Source organism: Botrytis porri (genome assembly GCF_014898465.1).
Source record: "Botrytis porri strain MUCL 3234 chromosome Unknown BPOR_025, whole genome shotgun sequence".
NCBI classification, from domain to species: domain Eukaryota; kingdom Fungi; phylum Ascomycota; class Leotiomycetes; order Helotiales; family Sclerotiniaceae; genus Botrytis; species Botrytis porri.
Genome location: NW_024066099.1, coordinates 210,868 through 231,980, shown reverse-complemented (window position 1 = coordinate 231,980; position 21,113 = coordinate 210,868). Strand labels below are relative to the sequence as shown.

General features: G+C 31.9%; 2 protein-coding genes across 2 annotated transcripts; one reads left to right on the top strand and one right to left on the bottom strand.

Annotated features, from left to right (window-relative positions):
• Positions 1-1,575: 1,575 nt before the first annotated feature.
• EAF01_011832 (uncharacterized protein) lies at positions 1,576-1,902 on the bottom strand (the record flags this gene model as incomplete). The annotated part of the gene is made up of 1 exon (XM_038920090.1): positions 1,576-1,902. The coding sequence occupies one exon, from the start codon at positions 1,900-1,902 to the stop codon at positions 1,576-1,578; it is 327 nt and encodes a 108-aa protein (XP_038764480.1).
• Positions 1,903-20,816: 18,914 nt separating this feature from the next.
• On the top strand, positions 20,817-21,011 carry EAF01_011831 (uncharacterized protein; the record flags this gene model as incomplete). The annotated part of the gene is made up of 1 exon (XM_038920089.1): positions 20,817-21,011. One exon carries the CDS (start codon positions 20,817-20,819, stop codon positions 21,009-21,011), a length of 195 nt encoding a protein of 64 aa, XP_038764479.1.
• Positions 21,012-21,113: the final 102 nt, after the last annotated feature.

The following is a 21,113-nucleotide window of genomic DNA, read 5'->3' as shown; positions in this document are numbered from 1 at the left end:
CCGGATGAGATTCCGGTATAGCTGGTGTGGTGTAGCTGTGGCAGATAGAGGCTTTTCGGCTAGCTGAAGGATTGGAGTGGGGGCCGGAAATATATGGACGTGTGTACAGGTGGCATTACCAGATCATTGACGGGATAGATGTATTTGTGTACAAGATCATCCAGTCCGTTGGTAGGTAGTGACGGGGAATTTGTTTCGTCGTTCTCGCATGGGATGCTCGAAAGTCGGGCCGGTCTACGTACATTCGTACAACCTTTTTTTACCCACAGGTCCGAGAATGTAAGTCGATGGCCAATAATGCTAGTGCCCCATGGTCTGCAATCAATCACGGGATGACTAAGTTTTCGTCGTGACTTGAGCGTTTGAGTATCTACCCTTGTTATGTCATTTCCATTTCAATAGTCGACACTGTCAGATTATCAGTTTCAAAGAGATGACTAGATCAAAAGGAGGACTAGTTTATGAAACTTAGACTATTTATTCTTTCTACTTATCGTATAACGTCGTTTCTGTTCTCCATGTCCACTTTCGTCAAAATTGCAAAACCTGGTGGTTCAAGGGGCAACGAGTAGGCTGCCACTCCTTCCCTCCCTTCCTTGATGAGGCACATGTCTGCTGTTGCAAGTTTCTTCCTCAGGTTTCAGTCCCAGTTTATAGGGCCTTTATTTTGAATTCTACCCTGAAATCTTGGTCGGGTCATGGAACGTGGGTTGATATTCTAGTGGGGGGATGGAAATAAAATAGTCTCGAAATTCAGCCCCTTGGACTGAAAGGGAGTAAGTAGTTCAACAATAGACACTGCTAACTGTATTTTAAATATAATGTTGACGAATTGGATGGATTGAAAGGATGTGATTTGACATGGTATTCCTACTGTCTGTCTCTCCCCGTACTACACACATGCATGAACCGATGACCCCCAAATATTGACAAATTTCCAAACATTGGAAATATTTTGAAGTTTCTCCACCATTCCAGACGTTCTAGAGATTACAATTCTCCTCAAAAATTGCAAGAGATTGACATATTCACAGCTTTCAGCAATTCATTATTTCTTAGTAGAATGCAGTTCATACACCGACTTGCGCCAATGGAGACAAGTCAGTACACCCAGCAACACGGACACTGACTTTTTTTATCATGATCTAAATCTTACAGATGTATTCCTACCCTTAGATTCTGTGAGAAGTCTGGATTGCTCTATTTCCATGTCAAACAAAGTTCCTGAAATATCGATAATCGTACAATTCGAAGGTCTAATAAAATCTGGTCGTTGTGTATATATAGCGCTGTGTATATATAGCCTCGAGATTGACTCAGCATAATTGACGTCCCTCTACTCCCGAGAAATCCTAATCCTCCTGTCGACCCGTTTCTTTTATATAATACTGATAATCGGTGTTTCCGCCCGAAGAAAGTTTTGTGCATAGAACTTGATTCTCTCCAGACTCAAAAGTCTATTTGGCTTTCTGTCCCGATTACGATGGCACTGCAATTGGCACTTCTCCGGATCTTTGCTTGAACAATCATATCCACACACATGACTCGATGGCTTAATCTCATCCTCTGCTTTTCTCATGTTATAGTTTGTAACACGGCTCCGGAGTCTGACTTCTTCATTACAAAAGTCAGATCGGGACACCCATATTTCTTATTGTGTGCAAAACTTTGGAAATATGTCCGTTCTTCCGATGTCAAGCACCTTAAACTAGAGATATCTAATCTATTTTCCCATTGTCCTGCTGACATAATTCGATTGAGGTGCTGTACAACCTCATCGTTGTCAAGAATTGCGCGGGATTCTGCACAGTTTCGAAGAGGGAGCATACATAGATCTAGAATCCGTTCTGATCTGTCTTCAGGAGAGGTTGCTAGAAGCTCAAGCAAAACTATCGACCGCATCTTGGAAACATTGTCTCGATTCCAATAATAGCCAATCATGATTCCACTTCACGTCAATGCTAATATGACGACGCCTAAGCACCAAATTGTAGTAGCTCTTGAAGGTTCTTGACGGCACCACTTAGACATCTTTGACTCCTAGTAACTGTATCTTTGTGTTCAAGACTCGAGTTCTTGATATTTTTTTGTGTCTGTTTGGCCGGTTAACAGTTTTAAGTTAGCCACTACCTCATAAAAAGATTAACCGCAAATCTCTCACATACAAAAGAAGGTACTAGGCTGAATAGGCATAATATATCATAAACTCGACGCCAAAGCCCTAAGGGGTATAACTAGTCCAATGGTAACCATGTCCATTCTTTATAAAATTCGTTTTTCTCATGCTGTTTTCTGATGACCATGAACACGAATTTGGAAAGATTTTTTGACAAACATGGAAGCAGGAATTCATTGTATAAACCATTTATACTGATAGTATATTGGACTTCTCTTGCGTCATACATCCGAAGGCATTAAATGACGTAACCAGGCTGTAGAAGAAGGTGCTAGCCTGAACAGGCATATAATGTATTATAAGCTCGACGCCAGAGCCCTAAGGGGTATGGCTGGTCCAATGGTAACTATGTCCATTCTTTATAAAATCCATTCTTCTGCTGTCTTCAAAGCCTTGGCTAATGAAATTTTCGCAGGAATGATGCTGATCATCAAAAGTTCGAAGAACTTGAAGGTCTCGTCTTACTACTGTACATAAGCATATAACCATGGTCCACGAGCTGATTTGGAGTCTTTCCCCGAAGACAAAGACTAAAATAATTAATTTTTCATAATTATCTACTAAAAAAATCAAAAGTTGACTAAGAGGCAAAAGAAATTTCCTTTAGAATGTTGGCATTCGAAAAGTAAACCTGTCCTTCTCCATCCCAGGGCTACTATGTCAGAAAATATTGGTCGTTTGGTGTCAAAAGCTAGACTAGAGTCACTCGACTATATGTAATGTAATAAAGATTCCCTGTTTTGGACAAACATGATAACCAGCCTGACATGATACGCCCGCTAGTCCTCCGGTCATTACAATCTTCACAAGTGGCAACCAAATTGATCATCGTAACAACGATTCCGGCTAGGCTGCGCAACGGGTACCCGCAGGGCGGATAATAACCTTGGTGGGTAACCTACAGATTATTCATCGTGAGGCGGATAATTCAAAAATCTGAATGAATAATCTATAGGGTGGGTATAAATTACTTATAGATATTTTGTTACGGGAGCTGCCTCTAGGGTCACGTGGAAGTGGCTAGAGATCTCTCGAGGTGGTTTAGACTAGACTTCAAGTAGGAATTCAATAAGGTTGTAACTGGTTGCAATTCTCGTAACTATAGTAATGAAACTAATGATTGTTCTTGAGCACGAAGCTCTACATTGTAATGAAACCCATTCCCTTATATAGACCTTCGTTCTCTGTGCTCAGTCGGATCACAAATGATCCTTCTGATCCGATCAACTGGATCACTAATGATCCCTCTGATCCGGTTACCTAAGCGTCGGGGTCACGTGACGTCTATTGTGGCAGACCATCGTAACAATTATAGAACTAAATAGTTAAATAAAATCGAAATAATAGATATGATAATGTTAGAATGCTATTGTTTTAATGATATACACTTTATATTAAAGAATTACTACCTTCTTCAATTATAATTAATAATGTATTGTTTACTATATGAGGTAGTATTGAAATCGATATTTCATAATAATATTATTGTTACGACGGATAACAAGAACTACAGGATTAGCATCACGTGACCATAAAAGCCGACAATCGAAATCGACTTTCGACTTTCGACTTTCGAAACTCGACCATCGGCTTTCGACAATCGACTCAAGAGTTAACAGAGCAGGAAGGTCTATATAAGGGAACAGGATTTCATTACAATGTAGAGCTTCGTGCTCAAGAACAATCATTAGTTTCATTACTATAGTTACGAGAATTGCAACCAGTTACAACCTTATTGAATTCCTACTTGAAGTCTAGTCTAAACCACCTCGAGAGATCTCTAGACACTTCCACGTGACCCTAGAGGCAGCTCCCGTAACACTTTGAGCACCATTTCTGCTTCAAGTACCAATTCAATACCAACCGACGATATGACACCCATCAGTGCATCCGCGAGCAGTCAGGCACAAGCACCCGACACCAACGATGTCGAGATGACCGACGCTCCCAAGGAAATTACCATCAACGAAACACTCAAGATTGCCTTACCAGACAAATACCAAGGAAGTCGACAGGAACTCGACACCTTCCTCTTACAACTTGAAATCTATTTTAGATTCAACCAAGACAAGTTCACCGAAAAGGAATCTAAGAGTATTTGGGCCGTGTCATACCTCAGAGGTGAGGCAGGCAAATGGATTCAGCCATACTTGCGCGACTATTTCGAGCATGACGATCAGGATCGCATGCAACCCACTCGAACAATCTTCAACAGTTTTGAAGGATTTAAGACAGAGATACGTAGAATCTTCGGGAACTCTAATGAGCTAGAGGTAGCGGAAGATAAGATCTTCAACCTCAAGCAGACAGGATCAGCATTGAAGTATGCTACGGAATTCCGAAGATATGCGGGAACAACCAAGTGGGACGAAACCGCCATCATGAGTCACTATCGTAAAGGACTCAAGCCAGAAGTCAGACTGGAGTTAGAAAGATCTGCCGAGAGTGTAGACTTGAACGACCTAATCCAGGACTCCATCGAGTCAGATGATCGTCTTTACCGATATCGACAAAGTCAAAGATCATACAAACCCCAGGGAAATCAAAAGCAAGGGCGTTACCGCAAGAATGAGGGTAGACCACGTTACAATCCACAGGGATATGGCGACCCTATGGAACTCGACGCTACGCACCACAAGAGCGGGAATGATGATCCGGAAAAGAAACGAAGACGAGAAAATAACTTATGCTTTGAATGTGGAAAAGCAGGGCACCGAGCAGCAGAATGCCGAAGCAAGAGAACAGGGGGCAAGAAGGGTAACTTTAAGAATAAGTTCGGCAAGGGCCAACTTAATGCCACCTTCACGCCACAATTGTGTGCTGTTAGCATGACAGGGCTAGCCACGCCACCACCAGCTTACGAAGAAGAGCTCGAAGAAGAAGAAGAGGTCGAAGGCCTCTCATGGGTAAACAAAGACCCGCAGTTAGGAGAATCATGGTCTATTCGGGAAATTGACCAATGGAACCGTCGTATCTGGAAATTTGGAGATACAGACGAAGGGACTATGAACGAAGACCTCAGCGTAACAGACGCTGAAGAAGGCGAATCGTATGAGGTTCGGTACGTCGATCAGCATCGAATTCTATGGTTTGGAATCACTACAAACACATCATTCGTAGAAAGAATTAGTACCGATCACCTCCAGTGGCCAGACAGGGGAGAGCTATGGGAAGTGTTCTATCACCACACATCTGAAAGAAATGAGAATCAGGTTCTATTTTTATGCAGAAGAGTAGGAGAAGAACACCGGGTCCAGGCTCAGGCCATAATACCACCACCAGTTGTGGGTACGATAATGAAAGTCACTCAAGGGAACTACCGATACACCCTATGGAGGGACTTACTTGATGACAGAGCTAGATCAGGAACAAGCGCTGTCTATCTAGAAGAGGAAGAGCCTCGACGTGTAACATTTGCCGATGAGATCATCCAGAATAGCGAGAATGAGCAAATTACACCACAGCTAAATGCTACAGGACAAGCAGGTCAAATATACTGCAAGGTCAAAATAAACGGACAAATACAGCAAGCCATGATAGATTCAGGGGCTACAGGAAATTTTATTGCACCAGAAGCTGCAAAGTATTTGGGAGTCCCACTCCAGAAGAAACAAAACCCCTACCAATTGCAGTTAGTTGACGGACAGCTAGCAGGATCTGACGGGAACGTTTCACAGGAGACACGACCAGTACGAATGAATATGACCCAACATTCGGAGGTTATACAGCTTGACGTTGTGCCATTGGGCCAACAACAGATCATCTTAGGAATGCCATGGTTGAAGGCACATAATCCCAGAATAGATTGGTCACAAGGAACAGTGACATTTGATCAGTGCAAGGACGGTCATGACGACACGTTCAAGGCGTCCGCGAGACGTAACACGCGCCAAGGAGAGTTGAACGCGAACAACACCGGCGACGTAGGACACCCAGTCCAGGGTCCTCCATTAAGAGCGAAGGCCAGTACACCTCCTCTACAAATGCAGAAGCCGACGGTACGGCAGGAAATCGCAATCGAGGCAAAAAAGAAGCCTACGATACCAGAACAGTACAGAAAATATGAACAGGTTTTTAAGGAACCAGGGATCCACGAGGCTTTACCGGAACACAAGCCGTGGGATCATGAGATAATATTGGAGGAAGGCAAGATGCCTGTGCACACCCCAATTTATTCAATGTCAGCCGATGAGCTAAAGACGCTCAAAGAATATATCGACGACAACTTGGCCAAGGGATGGATCAGAGAATCCACATCCCAAGTGGCAAGTCCAACTATGTGGGTACCCAAGAAGGATGGTACTAAGAGACTAGTTGTGGACTACAGAAAGCTCAACACGCTTACAAAGAAAGATCGATATCCACTTCCATTAGCTACGGAATTAAGAGATCGATTAGGCGGAGCAACAATATTTACCAAGATGGACCTACGAAACGGGTACCACTTGATTAGAATGAAGAAAGGCGAGGAATGGAAAACCGCTTTCAAGACAAGATATGGGCTATACGAGTATCAGGTTATGCCATTCGGGCTAACCAACGCGCCAGCTACTTTCATGAGGTTAATGAATAATGTGCTATCACAATATTTGGATACTTGCTGTATATGCTACTTGGACGACATCCTAGTATATTCAGACAGCGGAGTTCAACACATTAAGGACGTCAACAATGTCCTTGAAAGTTTAGCTAAGGCTGATTTGCTGTGCAAGCCAAGCAAATGCGAATTCCACGTTACAGAAACAGAGTTTTTGGGATTCACCGTATCGAACCAAGGGCTCAAGATGAGCAAGGACAAGGTTAAGGCAGTGCTCGAATGGAAGCAGCCTACCACAGTTAAGGAAGTACAATCTTTTTTAGGATTCGTCAACTTCTATCGAAGATTTATTAAAGGTTATTCAGGGATCACAACACCCTTAACCAATTTAACAAGAAAAGAGCAAGGGAGCTTCGAATGGACCGCCAAGGCGCAGGAGTCATTCGAGACGCTCAAACAAGCAGTGGCCGAGGAGCCAATACTGTTAACATTCGATCCTGAGAAGCCAATCATAGTGGAAACGGATTCCTCAGATTTCGCTATAGGCGCAGTGTTGAGCCAACCAGGTCAAAATGAGAAATAGCAACCAATCGCATTCTACTCTCGAAAACTATCACCAGCCGAGTTGAACTACGAGATATACGACAAGGAGTTACTGGCGATAGTCGATGCATTTAGAGAATGGCGAGTTTATTTAGAAGGATCAAAATACACAGTACAGGTGTATACAGATCACAAGAACTTGGTTTACTTCACCACAACGAAGCAGTTAAACAGACGACAGGTCAGATGGTCGGAGACCATGGCCAATTACAATTTCAAGATTTCATATGTTAAAGGATCAGAAAACGCTAGAGCCGACGCTCTCAGCCGAAAACCAGAATACCAAGAGAATAAGTCGTACGAATCATACGCAATATTCAAGAAAGAAGGCGAATCACTGGTTTACAATGCACCACAGCTTGCAGCTACTCATATATTGGAAGACAACCATCTCAGAAACCAAATCCAATCACATTACGACAAGGATGCTACAGCTACACGCATACACAAGACAATAGAACTAGGGTTCACGATAGAAAACGAGACCATATACTTTCATGGAAAAGTATACATTCCGAGTCAAATGACCAAGGAATTCGTGACGGAACAACATGGGTTGCCGGCACACGGACACCAAGGAATTGCAAGAACATTTGCAAGAATACGGGAAATCAGTTACTTCCCACGAATGAGAACGATAGTTGAAGAAGTTGTTGGAAATTGTGACACCTGCATACGAAACAAGTCATCACGACACGCTCCGTATGGCCAGCTCCAGACCCCAGACATGCCTTCTCAGCCATGGAAGTCCATTACATGGGACTTTGTGGTTAAACTACCACTCTCAAAAGATCCTACTACAGGCATTGAGTACGACGCGATACTCAATATAGTAGACAGGCTAACGAAATTTGCATATATGATACCATTCAAGGAAACATGGGATGCTGAGCAGCTAGCATATGTGTTCCTTAGGATCATAGTAAGCATACACGGAGTACCAGATGAGATAATCTCGGACAGAGACAAGCTCTTTACCTCGAAATTCTGGACTACCTTATTAGCACTCATGGGTATTAAGAGAAAGCTATCAACAGCCTTCCACCCACAGACAGATGGTCAAACAGAAAGGACCAATCAGACAATGGAAGCATATCTTAGATGCTATATAAATTATCGACAGGACAATTGGGTAGAGCTATTACCTATGGCACAATTCGCATATAACACATCGGAAACGGAAACCACAAAGATTACACCAGCACGCGCGAACTTTGGGTTTAATCCTAAAGCATACCAAACACCGATACTACAGGAAGTTAATGCCGAATCAGCAATAATACAAGTCGAACAATTAAAGGATTTACAAGAGCAGCTTGCTCTTGATCTAAGATTCATATCATCCAGAACAGCAGCGTACTACAATACGAAACGTAGTATGGAACCTACGCTTAAAGAGGGGGATAAAGTTTATTTGCTACGACGAAACATCGAAACCAAGAGACCAAGCAATAAACTCGACCACAGGAAACTAGGACCATTCAAGATTGATAAGGTAATAGGAACGGTTAATTATCGATTGAAATTACCAGACACAATGAATATCCACCCAGTATTCCACATATCCTTGCTTGAACCAGCACCACCAGGAGCGCCAAATGCGCCATTTACAGAAATTGAACCAGTCAACCCAAACGCCATATACGATGTCGAAACAATACTAGACTGCAAATACGTCAGAAACAAGGTAAAGTATTTGATCAAATGGTTAGACTACCCACACTCAGAAAACACATGGGAATTCAAGGAAGATCTCAGCTGCCCTGAAAAGCTACGGGCATTCCACCTGAAGTACCCACACCTGCCAATAAAGCCTCAAAATCCGCTTCGGACAACTCAGGCAAAGAAGAATCGAAAGCAAAGGAGTCGTCGATAGGACCAGCAACAGAGGCAGACGCCATTTCTTTTTCTCTCTCAACACGCTCTTTCTCTAGCCTTTCCTTTTCTTCCAGAGCATCAAGCTCATCCAAATATTTAAGGCCACGGTCGGCCATGCGCTGACGCCGCTCGCGCAACAACTTTTGTTGTTTCCTAAGGCGAAGGATCTTCGCCATAGCCTCTTCTTCCTCCGAACGAAGGCGTTCCTCTTGACGATCCAAGGCGCGCCAATCGCCTTCCCGAGGAACTTCTCGATCCCAATCCTCGGCCAAAGGAAACTCAGCATCACAAGAAGAACGTGCACGCACGCATTCAGAACAACGAGAGCGATCGGAACGAGACAAATCCTTAACACATCGATAACCATCCAAACGACAACGCGAACACGGAATCATTTCGACACCACTAGATTCAATAGCCTGAGCAAGAAGGATTTGTTCCTTACGTTTTCGAACAGTTAGGTGATTAGGGGAAATAGTGGTGATAGGCATAATGAAAGAGCCCAAGACCATTTGATTCACCGGCCGGGTGGGGAAATGGAGCATTATAAGACGCTTGGGACAAGCGCTAGTCTAGGAAGGGGATAGTGTTACGATGGGTAACAGAATGCCATGTGACAAGTGTCACGTGGTGGAGTCCCCAGGAGCCAGGACTCCAAGAAACTCCAACCAACATCAGAGTACGAAGATCTATATAAGGGAATGGGATTTCATTACAATGTAGAGCTTCGTGCTCAAGAACAATCATTAGTTTCATTACTATAGTTACGAGAATTGCAACCAGTTACCAACCTTATTGAATTCCTACTTGAAGTCTAGTCTAAACCACCTCGAGAGAACTCTAGACACTTCCACGTGACCCTAGAGGCAGCTCCCGTAACAAATAAGGAAAAGGAAATTATTTATTAACCTCGATATAATATTAATATAATTGAAAGACAAGTATATTTGCTTATAAAGTAAACATAAATACTTTAATTTTTATAAGAATAAATTGTTACAACGGATTAGTAACAGGCTGTAGAATCACCAACGTATAGGCTATAATGGTACTATAAGCCTCGGTGATTCAGCTGCAGTATACCGGGGGACGCTAGGCACCCAGGAGAGCCTCAGGCACGTATATAGTATTAGTCATAGGATACCCTAGAAACATAGGACATAGTTCCCAGGACAATAGGTCCTAGGAAAGACAGAACACAGTAAGCAAGAAGGCTTCACTAGGATTAGTAATGTCCCAGGGGATTAGCCCCAGGACAAAAGAATAAGCTAGGACACCAAGAGTCACGGGATTAGTGTCCCGTGATGGACAGCTCAGGAACGACAGCGCTCCAGGAGCGCCCGGCTGTCCCAGCTGTCCAAGTAGGACGAAGATCTATATAAGGGAATGGGTTTCATTACAATGTAGAGCTTCGTGCTCAAGATCAATCATTAGTTTCATACTATAGTTACGAGAATTGCAACCAGTTACAACCTTATTGAATTCCTACTTGAAGTCTAGTCTAAACCACCTCGAGAGATCTCTAGACACTTCCACGTGACCCTAGAGGCAGCTCCCGTAACATAAATCACTCAATTATAAGTATAAATTAATAATACTTAAAATACTATTAGTTTATTTTATATACTTTTATAATAACTTTATATAGTTCTTTTTATAAAGTATAAAATTCAGATTTTTAATATTCCTTTGAAATTTATTAAGTAAAATACTATTACATCTAAAAAAAAAATCATTCTTGAGATTACACCTTAGAATAATTTTGCTTTTATTTAAAAAGAAATATCTACTCATTAATAATTATATTTAATTATAATTCACTATTCCAGCCCATATCTTATTTATATTCTGATATTATTTTTGTGAAGAAGCTGTATATTCCAAAGCTTATTAATCTTTTATTAAAACTTAAAGATAATATAGAATCAAAAGTAAATCTTTAATAGCTATTAATTATTAAATGATTAGAATTATATATAATATTATTTACTTTGAAATTATAATATTAATTTTATATAGTAAATTAGATAGAAAAGAAAGTATAACAATATTTGCATTTTTTGTACATTTAAGTCCTCTTCTTAATAAGATTTCAATTAGTTAATAAGCTTATAGCAATTTATAAGAACCCTATCAAAATCAACCATGTATAAATTAAATATAAATATTAGATTATATCTTATAATATTTAATAAGATAATAAGATATTCTTTTACAATTTGGAAAGGAAAATATTCGATTTTCTTTAATAAGCTATTAGTCTTTATATTAAAGAATGTATCATTATTAAAGACCTTGTTAGTAAGCTTATAAAGATTAATAAACTTGAAGTTACTATTCGAGAATACAATTATTATAAACAAATTAGGGACATATTAATTAAAAAGTTTATTAATAATATTCTTAAGAAGTCTATTAATAGTATTCTTATATAAAGTACACTTAAGAACACTTTTCAATTATCTAGTAATTCTATCTTATCTTTTCAAGTTTATACCCTTTATTTTCCCCATATCTCAAACAATTATATAAAAACCTTTAAATCAAATATTACTTTTACTTTAAAAAATAATTTCAATTGTAATACTATAACCTTTATTTCGAAGGTAAACTGTAATACAATATTATATATAAATAATTTCAATATTATAATCGAAATCTAGGAGGTTAGAGAATCCGAAGATTTTTATAATGTTGAAGAAAATATTAAGAAGGATATAGATTCAAAAATGTAGATGAAAAATATCGAGTCTATTTATATTATTGAAGATCAATATTTAAATTAAAGTATTTAAATAAAAGTTCTTATTTAAATATAATTCGAAACATAAGATTTCTTGATTTGATAAAACTAATCAAAAATGATTCTATAATTCTATTCTATATACTATTAAAAAATAGGTATCTATTCGAAATTCAATTTTTTATAAATTTTAAAGTAAATAGTTATATTTTTGTTAATAAAATATTTTTTATAACATAACTTATAGTGAACCGGGTCATATAGGGAACCAAATCACAAAATTCAATTCTTTCTATATAATCTTATTCTACAAACTATATATTCATTCAATTTCAATTCTAAATCATTTAAACTACTCTTTAACTCTTCTTTTTCAATCTCTTTTTTTAATTCTTTAATTAAATATTTATATAATCGTTCTCATAGCTTTTTCTCCTTAGATTTTTCTTCCACCTTACATATTATTTTCAATACTTCCTTATTATTAAAAACAAATTGACCTTATAATTTAATTCTTTTGCTTTTAATTCTTTTCTTTCGAATCTCAATTATCTTCTGAATATTAGCGAACTGTTTCCGAAATAGGGCTATCTCAGTATTTTGAGATTCTATAAACCTAATCATTCTTTTAACATATCAACAAATTAATAATACAAGAAAATCATTATCTATTAAAGCTTTATTAAAGGTCTGATTTGCTTGCCTTAGTTCTGTTCCATCTGGAGGAGAACTCCTGAGTATAGACAAGTCTAGATCTTAATTAAAGGTTCTCATTTGTAGAATAAAAAATTACTGAAAAGAATTAAATGATAATGAATCGAGTACTTTTCGTGGGGTAAAAGGTACTAAACCAGCTCCTCTTTAGCTAGCTTTAATATTAAAAGAATTCAATGCTTTTTTTCTAATATTTTGAAAGAGTTCTACCCATTCAGCTTTTTGGATTCGTTTTACACTAGCTCAAGAATATCAATCGACCTTTAAAGCATAATATCGTTTTATTAGCCTATATACTACAATATTAAATAATTGAAGTAAATAAAAGCAATAAAAAGATAATATAAGTAAATCGATATCCTTCTCTATACAGAAAGTAATAAAGCTATTTGTAATATAACTTGAATAACTATTTATAATTAAAAATCAAGATTAATCATCTAATACTTTCTTAAATTCTAATTCGAAAACTCTTTTTAATTATTCTAATCCATAACTATTTAAGATTCATTCATTTATACTAATAAAGAATTATCAGCTTTGAGATATATCCTTTAGAATCTATACAGAATTTGTATTCTGAGCCTTGAAAATGATCATAAGTAATAAAGCCTTTCCAACTACATTAACACATTTAAATACAATTATTTATTCTTACTTATTAATTATAACTTTCCAATTCGATTTCTAAATAGAATCAACTATAATACACATACTTTAAGTACTTTCAACTTTAAATTCAATTTCGTTTATATTATATATATCATTTAATTCATACTTTTATTTAATAAGATATATACAAAACATATCAAACCAAACCTAAATATTCTCCAATATTGTTTCTTTAATTTAATTAAATTCTAATTAATATAAATAGCATATTTTAAATTCTGAATATTGTTTTTGAAATCTATAAATCCATTTGTAATCTATAAGTGGAATTTCTATTGAAATAAGAATTCGAAATAATACGACCTAAATATATCAAAAACAAATTTCGTTAATCATTTCCTTCATTAATATAAATATAATAGAGAATCTAATAATAATAAATTATGAAATTCATTATACAAAAGTATTTTCTTTTATATTTGAAAGAATTTGAGTCATTTCGTGGGATTGAATATATAATTTCCTTTTAACGATTCTAACTATAAAAGTTAACTTAGAAACTTCAAAATACTCTACAACCTTTCTAATTGATTTAAATTCCTTTAATTGAAATGTAATAATAGCATTCTATATTTTCTTTTTAATTTAAAAAGATATAAGAGATGATTCAATATACATAGCAAAATTTATTAGAGTTTGAAGTCAATAATGGGCTAAATGTGACCCGGTTCCTCATATAACCTAGTTCACCATAAGTTACGTTATTATTATTTTTTATATTTAAACTTTTTATTTTATCATTTAATATTATTATTAAAGTTAAAGATTATAATGGTATAATAGGTAAAGCTCTTATTCATTATATATTTCTTAATTTTATAATTAATATCTAATAATAATTATATATATTATTTTATATTATAAATTTAGAATCTTATAATATAATCTTAAATCATATATAATTAATAAAAACTCGAATTAAACTAAATTGTTTCAATTAATATCTTAACTAATCTATAAAACATTCTTTTATTATTTCTTTATTAAAAAATATAATTTTAATTAGGGATAGTCTTTAAGTTTTTAAAATTAGTCGTTTAAAATAATAAAACGTTGACAATCGGAATACCTGATTAAATAATATATACTATAAGCTAAATAATAAATAATAAAATATAATAATAATTTTATTAGAGATATTTATTATTTTTTCTCAAAATATTAAGAAGGTATTTCTAATTCTTTGTTACGGGAGCTGCCTCTAGGGTCACGTGGAAGTGTTTAGAGATCTCTCGAGGTGGTTTAGATTAAACTTCAAGTAGGAATTTAATAAGGTTGTAATTGGTTGTAATTCTCGTAATTATAGTAATAAAACTAATAATTATTCTTTTGAGTATGAAGCTTTATATTATAATGAAATCTCATTTTTTATATAGATCTTCATTCTCTAATGTTAATTTAGAATTTTTTGGAATCCTGGCTCCTGAGAACTCCACCACGTGACACTGGTCACATGGCATTCTGTTACCCATCGTAACATTCTTATTAAAGTTTAGGTTTCAGTAAAATTGAGAAAAAAACCTACTCTTTTTAAAGCCCCTATTCAAGCTATATAAAAATTACTATTTCTTTATATTTCCAAAACATTCGATATTTATATACTTAAATTAATATAATTTCAATTTATAAATCTAATTAAAATAATAATTATTGAATCTTAATTATAATTGTTTTTTTAAGTAATTTCAAATCAAAAACAATTACTATTCTTAATTATGTTATTATAAATATTAAGATAAAACCATCAATTTCTAAAGCTTATTAGTAATATTGTTAAGTATTCTCTAAGTATAATTCCAATATTCTATCTTCTTTTTAATTATATAATTATAAGATTATTTTTAAAAGAAAAAGTAAAAAAGCTTTTAAATATAATCTCTTATATAAAATATCATTCGAACATTTTAAAATTATTAAAAAATATATTATTGAAAATTTTACTAAAAGATTTATAAAATCTAATCAGGTATTCTTCATTATACTAATTCTTTTCATAAAAAAGCTGATTAAAAGCTTAAGATTCTATATAGACTTTTAATTATTTAATTCTTTAATATACAAAAACAAATACCCTTTATCTTTTATTAATAAAATATTCATATAATTCATTAATATAAAGATATATACTAAATTAGATATTTAATAAGCATTTTATTACATTTATATAGATCTTATTTTTAAAGAATACATTATCTTTCGTATTCAATATGATTCTTATAAATACAAAGTTTTATCTTTTAAATTAATAAATAATATTCTATTTAATTATTTAAATGACTTTTATACTATCTATTTAATAATATATTAATCTATTTTGAAAATGAAAACAAATATAAAGAATATATTAGATATATTTTCGAATAGTTTGAATCCGTTAGTTTATAAATAGATCTTAAAAAGTATGAATTTAATATTAAATATATTAAATATTTAGATTTCATTATCTTCATTGAAAAAGCATAAATTAATTCAGAAAAGATTGAAATAATTATTATTTAAATTTATTCTATTACAGTAAAGAATATTCAATTTTTTTTAAGGTTTTATAACTTTTATTATTAATTTATTAAAAATTATAAGATAATAATAAAACCTTTTTATAAATTCATAAAAATGAATATTAAATTTTATTTCGATAAAATCTATTAGAATTTATTTGCTATATTTAAAGATAAATTTTTTTTTCTATAGTATTATAATTATATACTATTTTATATATTGAAAATCAATGTATTTAATAATATAGTTATTAGTATACTCTCCTAAAAGCATAATAACAAATGATTATTAATTATCTACTTTTTGAAAATGATAATTATTATTAAACTAAACTATAAAGTTTATAATAAAGAAATACTTATAATTATCAAATCCCTAGACTATTAAAAAGCTGAACTTATTGAATCCTTATATCAGATCAAAATCTACACCAATTACAAAGTTTTTAAGTACTTCATATTAATTAAAGAGCTAAATACTTATTAAGTATGTTAAGTAAAATTACTTACCAATTACAACTTCCTTATTATATACCATGCTGAAAAGAACAATCTTCTTATAGATATACTTATATATTATATTAACAAGTTGAGTTAGTAAAATAGTATTAAAAAGAAAAACTGTCTTTAATAGTTTATAAAAGATGATTAAATAGATATAAAGATTATATATGAATTTCTATAGTAAAATTTGGATATAATCATATATATTAATATATATATTATTATACTACTTTTTAATATTGTAAATCAAATTATTAAAGTAAATAAATCTTCTTCAAATTTAGAAGTTTTATATAATTATATGATTAGATTGTATAAGCATTTTACTTTTGAAAAAGAATTCTTACTTTATAATAATCGATTTTATATATTAAATATTAATAATTTACAAACCTACTTGATTTACAAAGTTTATAATTTAATTTCAACTATACATTTTGATATAAAAAAGATATTTATTTTTTTAATAAAATAGTATTATTAAAATAAAATAATTTAAATTGTAGAATAATATATACAGAACTATTATAAATACAAGCATAGCTTTATTCTAAGAGATTATACTTTCAATCTTCTATATTTATTATTTATTCTAATTTAAATATAATAATATATTATTATAAATTATTATAATTTTAATAAAGACAAATATCTTTAATAATATTTACAATCTTTTATAAGTTATTATCAAGATGATTAATCTGAATTCTTATTAATAATAAACTACACCTAGTTTATACTTTCATATAAATCTTTAAATAGTTAATTTCCATATGAAACTTTATATGATCATTTATTCTATAACCTTTAAGATTGGAAATCTAATTTAATACTACTAATTAATAATTTAAATATAATTAATATTAAAGAGTATATTAAATATAATAAACTAGCTTTTAATCGAACAAAAAAGAATATCTTGTATACATAAGAAAAAATATTTTAATTAATTAATTTGTATTACTAATTAATTAACTTTAATATTAAAGATTAAATATAATTTAATATAAAGAATTTTCTAATATAATAACCTTCTAAGAAATTAGATTATTTTATTCAAAGATGATTCAAGATTATTAGTCATACTAGAGATTTCTTTAAATTAAATCTATTACTAATTATAAAAATCTACTTTATGTTTTCGCCTAATAAATTTCATAAAGTAGTAGACAATTTACTTCCCGAATAAATCCTTAAATCACCACCTCTAATTAATATTATTAGTAATATTAAATAAAAAGTAAAATATATTTTTACTATTAAGAAAGTATATTAACAGTTCAAATATAAAGTATTATAATTAAATATAAATAATAATCTTATTTAATACTCTACCTTAAACCTTAAAACAGTTTTATATTTTCTTTATAATTTTTACTTACAAAATTCTTCTTTATTAAAACCTTCTATATATTTATTCGAATAAATTTACTTTTATAAAAGTGAAAAAAAAAATTATAATTTCATAAATAATAATCAATATATAAATAAAAAAGATTAAAATAATTTCTTTTATTTATTAAATTAATAAAAAAAATTATAATCTTATAAGTAATCGAAAGTAATTAGATAAAATTGTATTGTTAAATTATAAATAAATAAACAAAATTAAAAAAAATTAAAAAGATATTCCCTATAAATAGAAATGGTTATAGTTGGATGAGGTATAATAATAAAGATTAAATAATTTAAATTAAAATATTAATCAAATTTTTAATCAAAAAATAATAATAAAGAAGGAAAGGGTAATTATAAGTTAAAAGGTAAAACGGTGGCTAATTATAGTTTAAATAGTAATAAAGTCGAATTTGTGCTTAGTCTTTTTCAATTATATTCAAATTACTAGAAAATTAACTTCTATCTAAATTAAAATTAATTAATATTATTATTCTAATTCTTCTTTTTATTTTATTACTTTATTTACTTAATAATTTATATCCTCCTAAATAAGAATAATTAAATTTTTTTTTGAAATATAACTTTTTAAATCCTCTTATAAGTTAAATTATAATAATAAAATTAATTTTATTAGAATATAATAAAGTTATAATTTATCTTTATTATATTATTATATTTGATAATAACTAATTGATACTAAAAAAACAAAATATGAGTTTATTTCTTAGGTAAATATTTGTATTTATACTTTATCTTTAAATAAAGCAGGCAATAAGTTTAATTAAAAGTTTGGTCGGAGATATGATAATAAATATCATCATTTTTTCTAAAAATATAATTATAAATATAATTAGTATAAATTTAATTATTCTTTTGAACATGTTGTTCTCATAATAGTATTATTTTCTTTAATAATCTTTTACTTAAAGATCTCAATTTATTAACATTAATGAAATTAATATTTTGATAATAAATTATATCAAAATTATAATTGGATTAACTTTAGCGCAAAGTCTTTATAATCTCCTCCCCTATAATTTCATTTTTTTCAAGATCTCGAAAGTAATATATCATTATAATCGATTTGTTAGTGAACTTCTTTTTATAATTATTAATATAATTAAAAAAAGAATTATATTCCTTCTTTAAATTTTACCTTGAAAAATAATAATATAAATATATTTAATAAATATATTAATAATTAATTATATCTTTAAACATATTATTCTTAACATTTATAATTATATTCATTAGATAAGTCAATTATATGTTGAAAAATAATAAAAGGAAAAGCTTATTTATTTACATTTTTATGATTTAATTCATTATTATTATAATTCTTTAGCTCGAATTCTAGAACATCTTCATCATTATTCAACTTCTTTATAATAAAACATTTATTTTATGAAATAAAATTTTTAATTCTTTGTTTTATTATAAATTATTAATAGAATATATTAGTATTAAAAATATGAAAGATAAAATAAATAGTTTATTATTATATATATCATTTCCTATTATTTCAATTATGTTAATAACAACTCACTCTTATTATTATAAGTTTTTAATAGTATTAAAAACATATTAATAATAAAGAATAAGAAAAGACAAAATAATTAAAAGAAATAAGGAAATTGAAGAGATCTATATATTTCAAAAATTCAAATTATTATTAAGATTATAGAACAATATATTCTACTTTTTATATATCTTTTTATTGTAAAAAAGAAAAGTTTATACTTAAATTAGTTTATTATGTTATTCGATTATATAAATAACGACATTTTATTATAATCGTTAATATATAAATTAAATAAGTAATTATAAAGCTTAAAGATAAGTTTTTCAAAAGAAAAAGTAGTATTATAGATTGGCTTTAATTATAATTATGATTACTTATGTGTATATACATGTATATATATAGTTAATATATAAATGTGTTTTATAAGTACTTTACTCTTGATTTTATAGTTATAGATTCTAAGGATAAATTATATCCTGCTCTCGTAGTTCTTCTACGACAAAGTGTTATAAAGAAGATGAAGTGTTGCGATTAATGAATAAACCCCCCTTTAAACTTTCGACTAATGTTTTTTATTCATTCTAGTCTCTATGTTTGCTCTCCTTTTTTTCTTCCTTAACTCTTATTTACCTGTATAACCTCCTTCTAATCTTTATGTATATACTTTTTCGTTTATCTTTTTTATAACTTTAATATTTAAAGATTTTAAAATCTTGAAGGCCTTTAAGAGCCCTTATTTTTTTTATTTTTTTTAAAATTCAATATCAAATAGATCGTATTTTATACTGATAATATTCATTATTAACAAAATCAGTGTTTTATTAATAAAAAAAAAGAGATTAATATTATTATGTATATAATAGAAATTTATATAAGAATTTATATTAAATTTCTCTTTGTCTATAATATTAACTTTGTCATCATAGAGCAGCGGCTGTGTTACGGGAGCTGCCTCTAGGGTCACGTGGAAATGACTAGAGATCTCTTGAGATGGTTTAGATTAAACTTCAAGTAGGAATTCAATAAGGTTATAACTAATTATAATTCTTATAACTATAATAATGAAATTAATAATTATTCTTAAGCATAAAGCTTTATATATAAAGAAACCCTATTTCTTATATAGACCTTTATTTTCTATAGCATTATAAGATTCTGTTCTACTTAAATCCTTTGGATCTTATAGATCTAGATATTTATTCTTCAATCCCCTAGATCCTCTAGGTCCATCACGTGACCGTTTGGCCATGTGACGCGGTATGTTGGATACCGTTGTAACAGGCTGCTCTAGTGACCTCGGTTGGCGCTAGGCTGATTAAAGATTAGTTGGTATCCAGAATGCTGCTACCTACTGTGGACAGGTTTGAGGCCTGCAAGAGCATGGTCTCTCGGAACGGAAGTACTTTTATCCCAAAAGCACTAGACTCCTCTTGCATCTGGTCGGAGTGCCTGAGGCAACCCTCTTCTTGCTTCCGAACACCTCACTATCGACAAAATCGATTCATCACTCAATTGTTTATTGCTTTCTAACATAGTGAGTCTAGGTACAACTGCCCTTCCAGAAACCTCCAATGGACCACACTGTTCAATATCCGCTGGGCATCAATCGTCAAGATATGGTGGGACTAGGCATCATAGCATTGGTCGCCCGCCTTGATGCTGTTATCAAGTTCGCCCGGCGTACTGAGGTACCATTGCTCGAGAGAGAAAAGGGCATCTACGAGCGCCTCGGGCACGATCACGATGGGGTTCTCCGATATTATTGAAACTTAGGGGACACTCTTATCTTACAATATGCCTGCCATGGCTCTATAAGACAATACTACGCCAGCCAAGCCAAGCCGGTGTCGCTCTCACTACAACTTTGC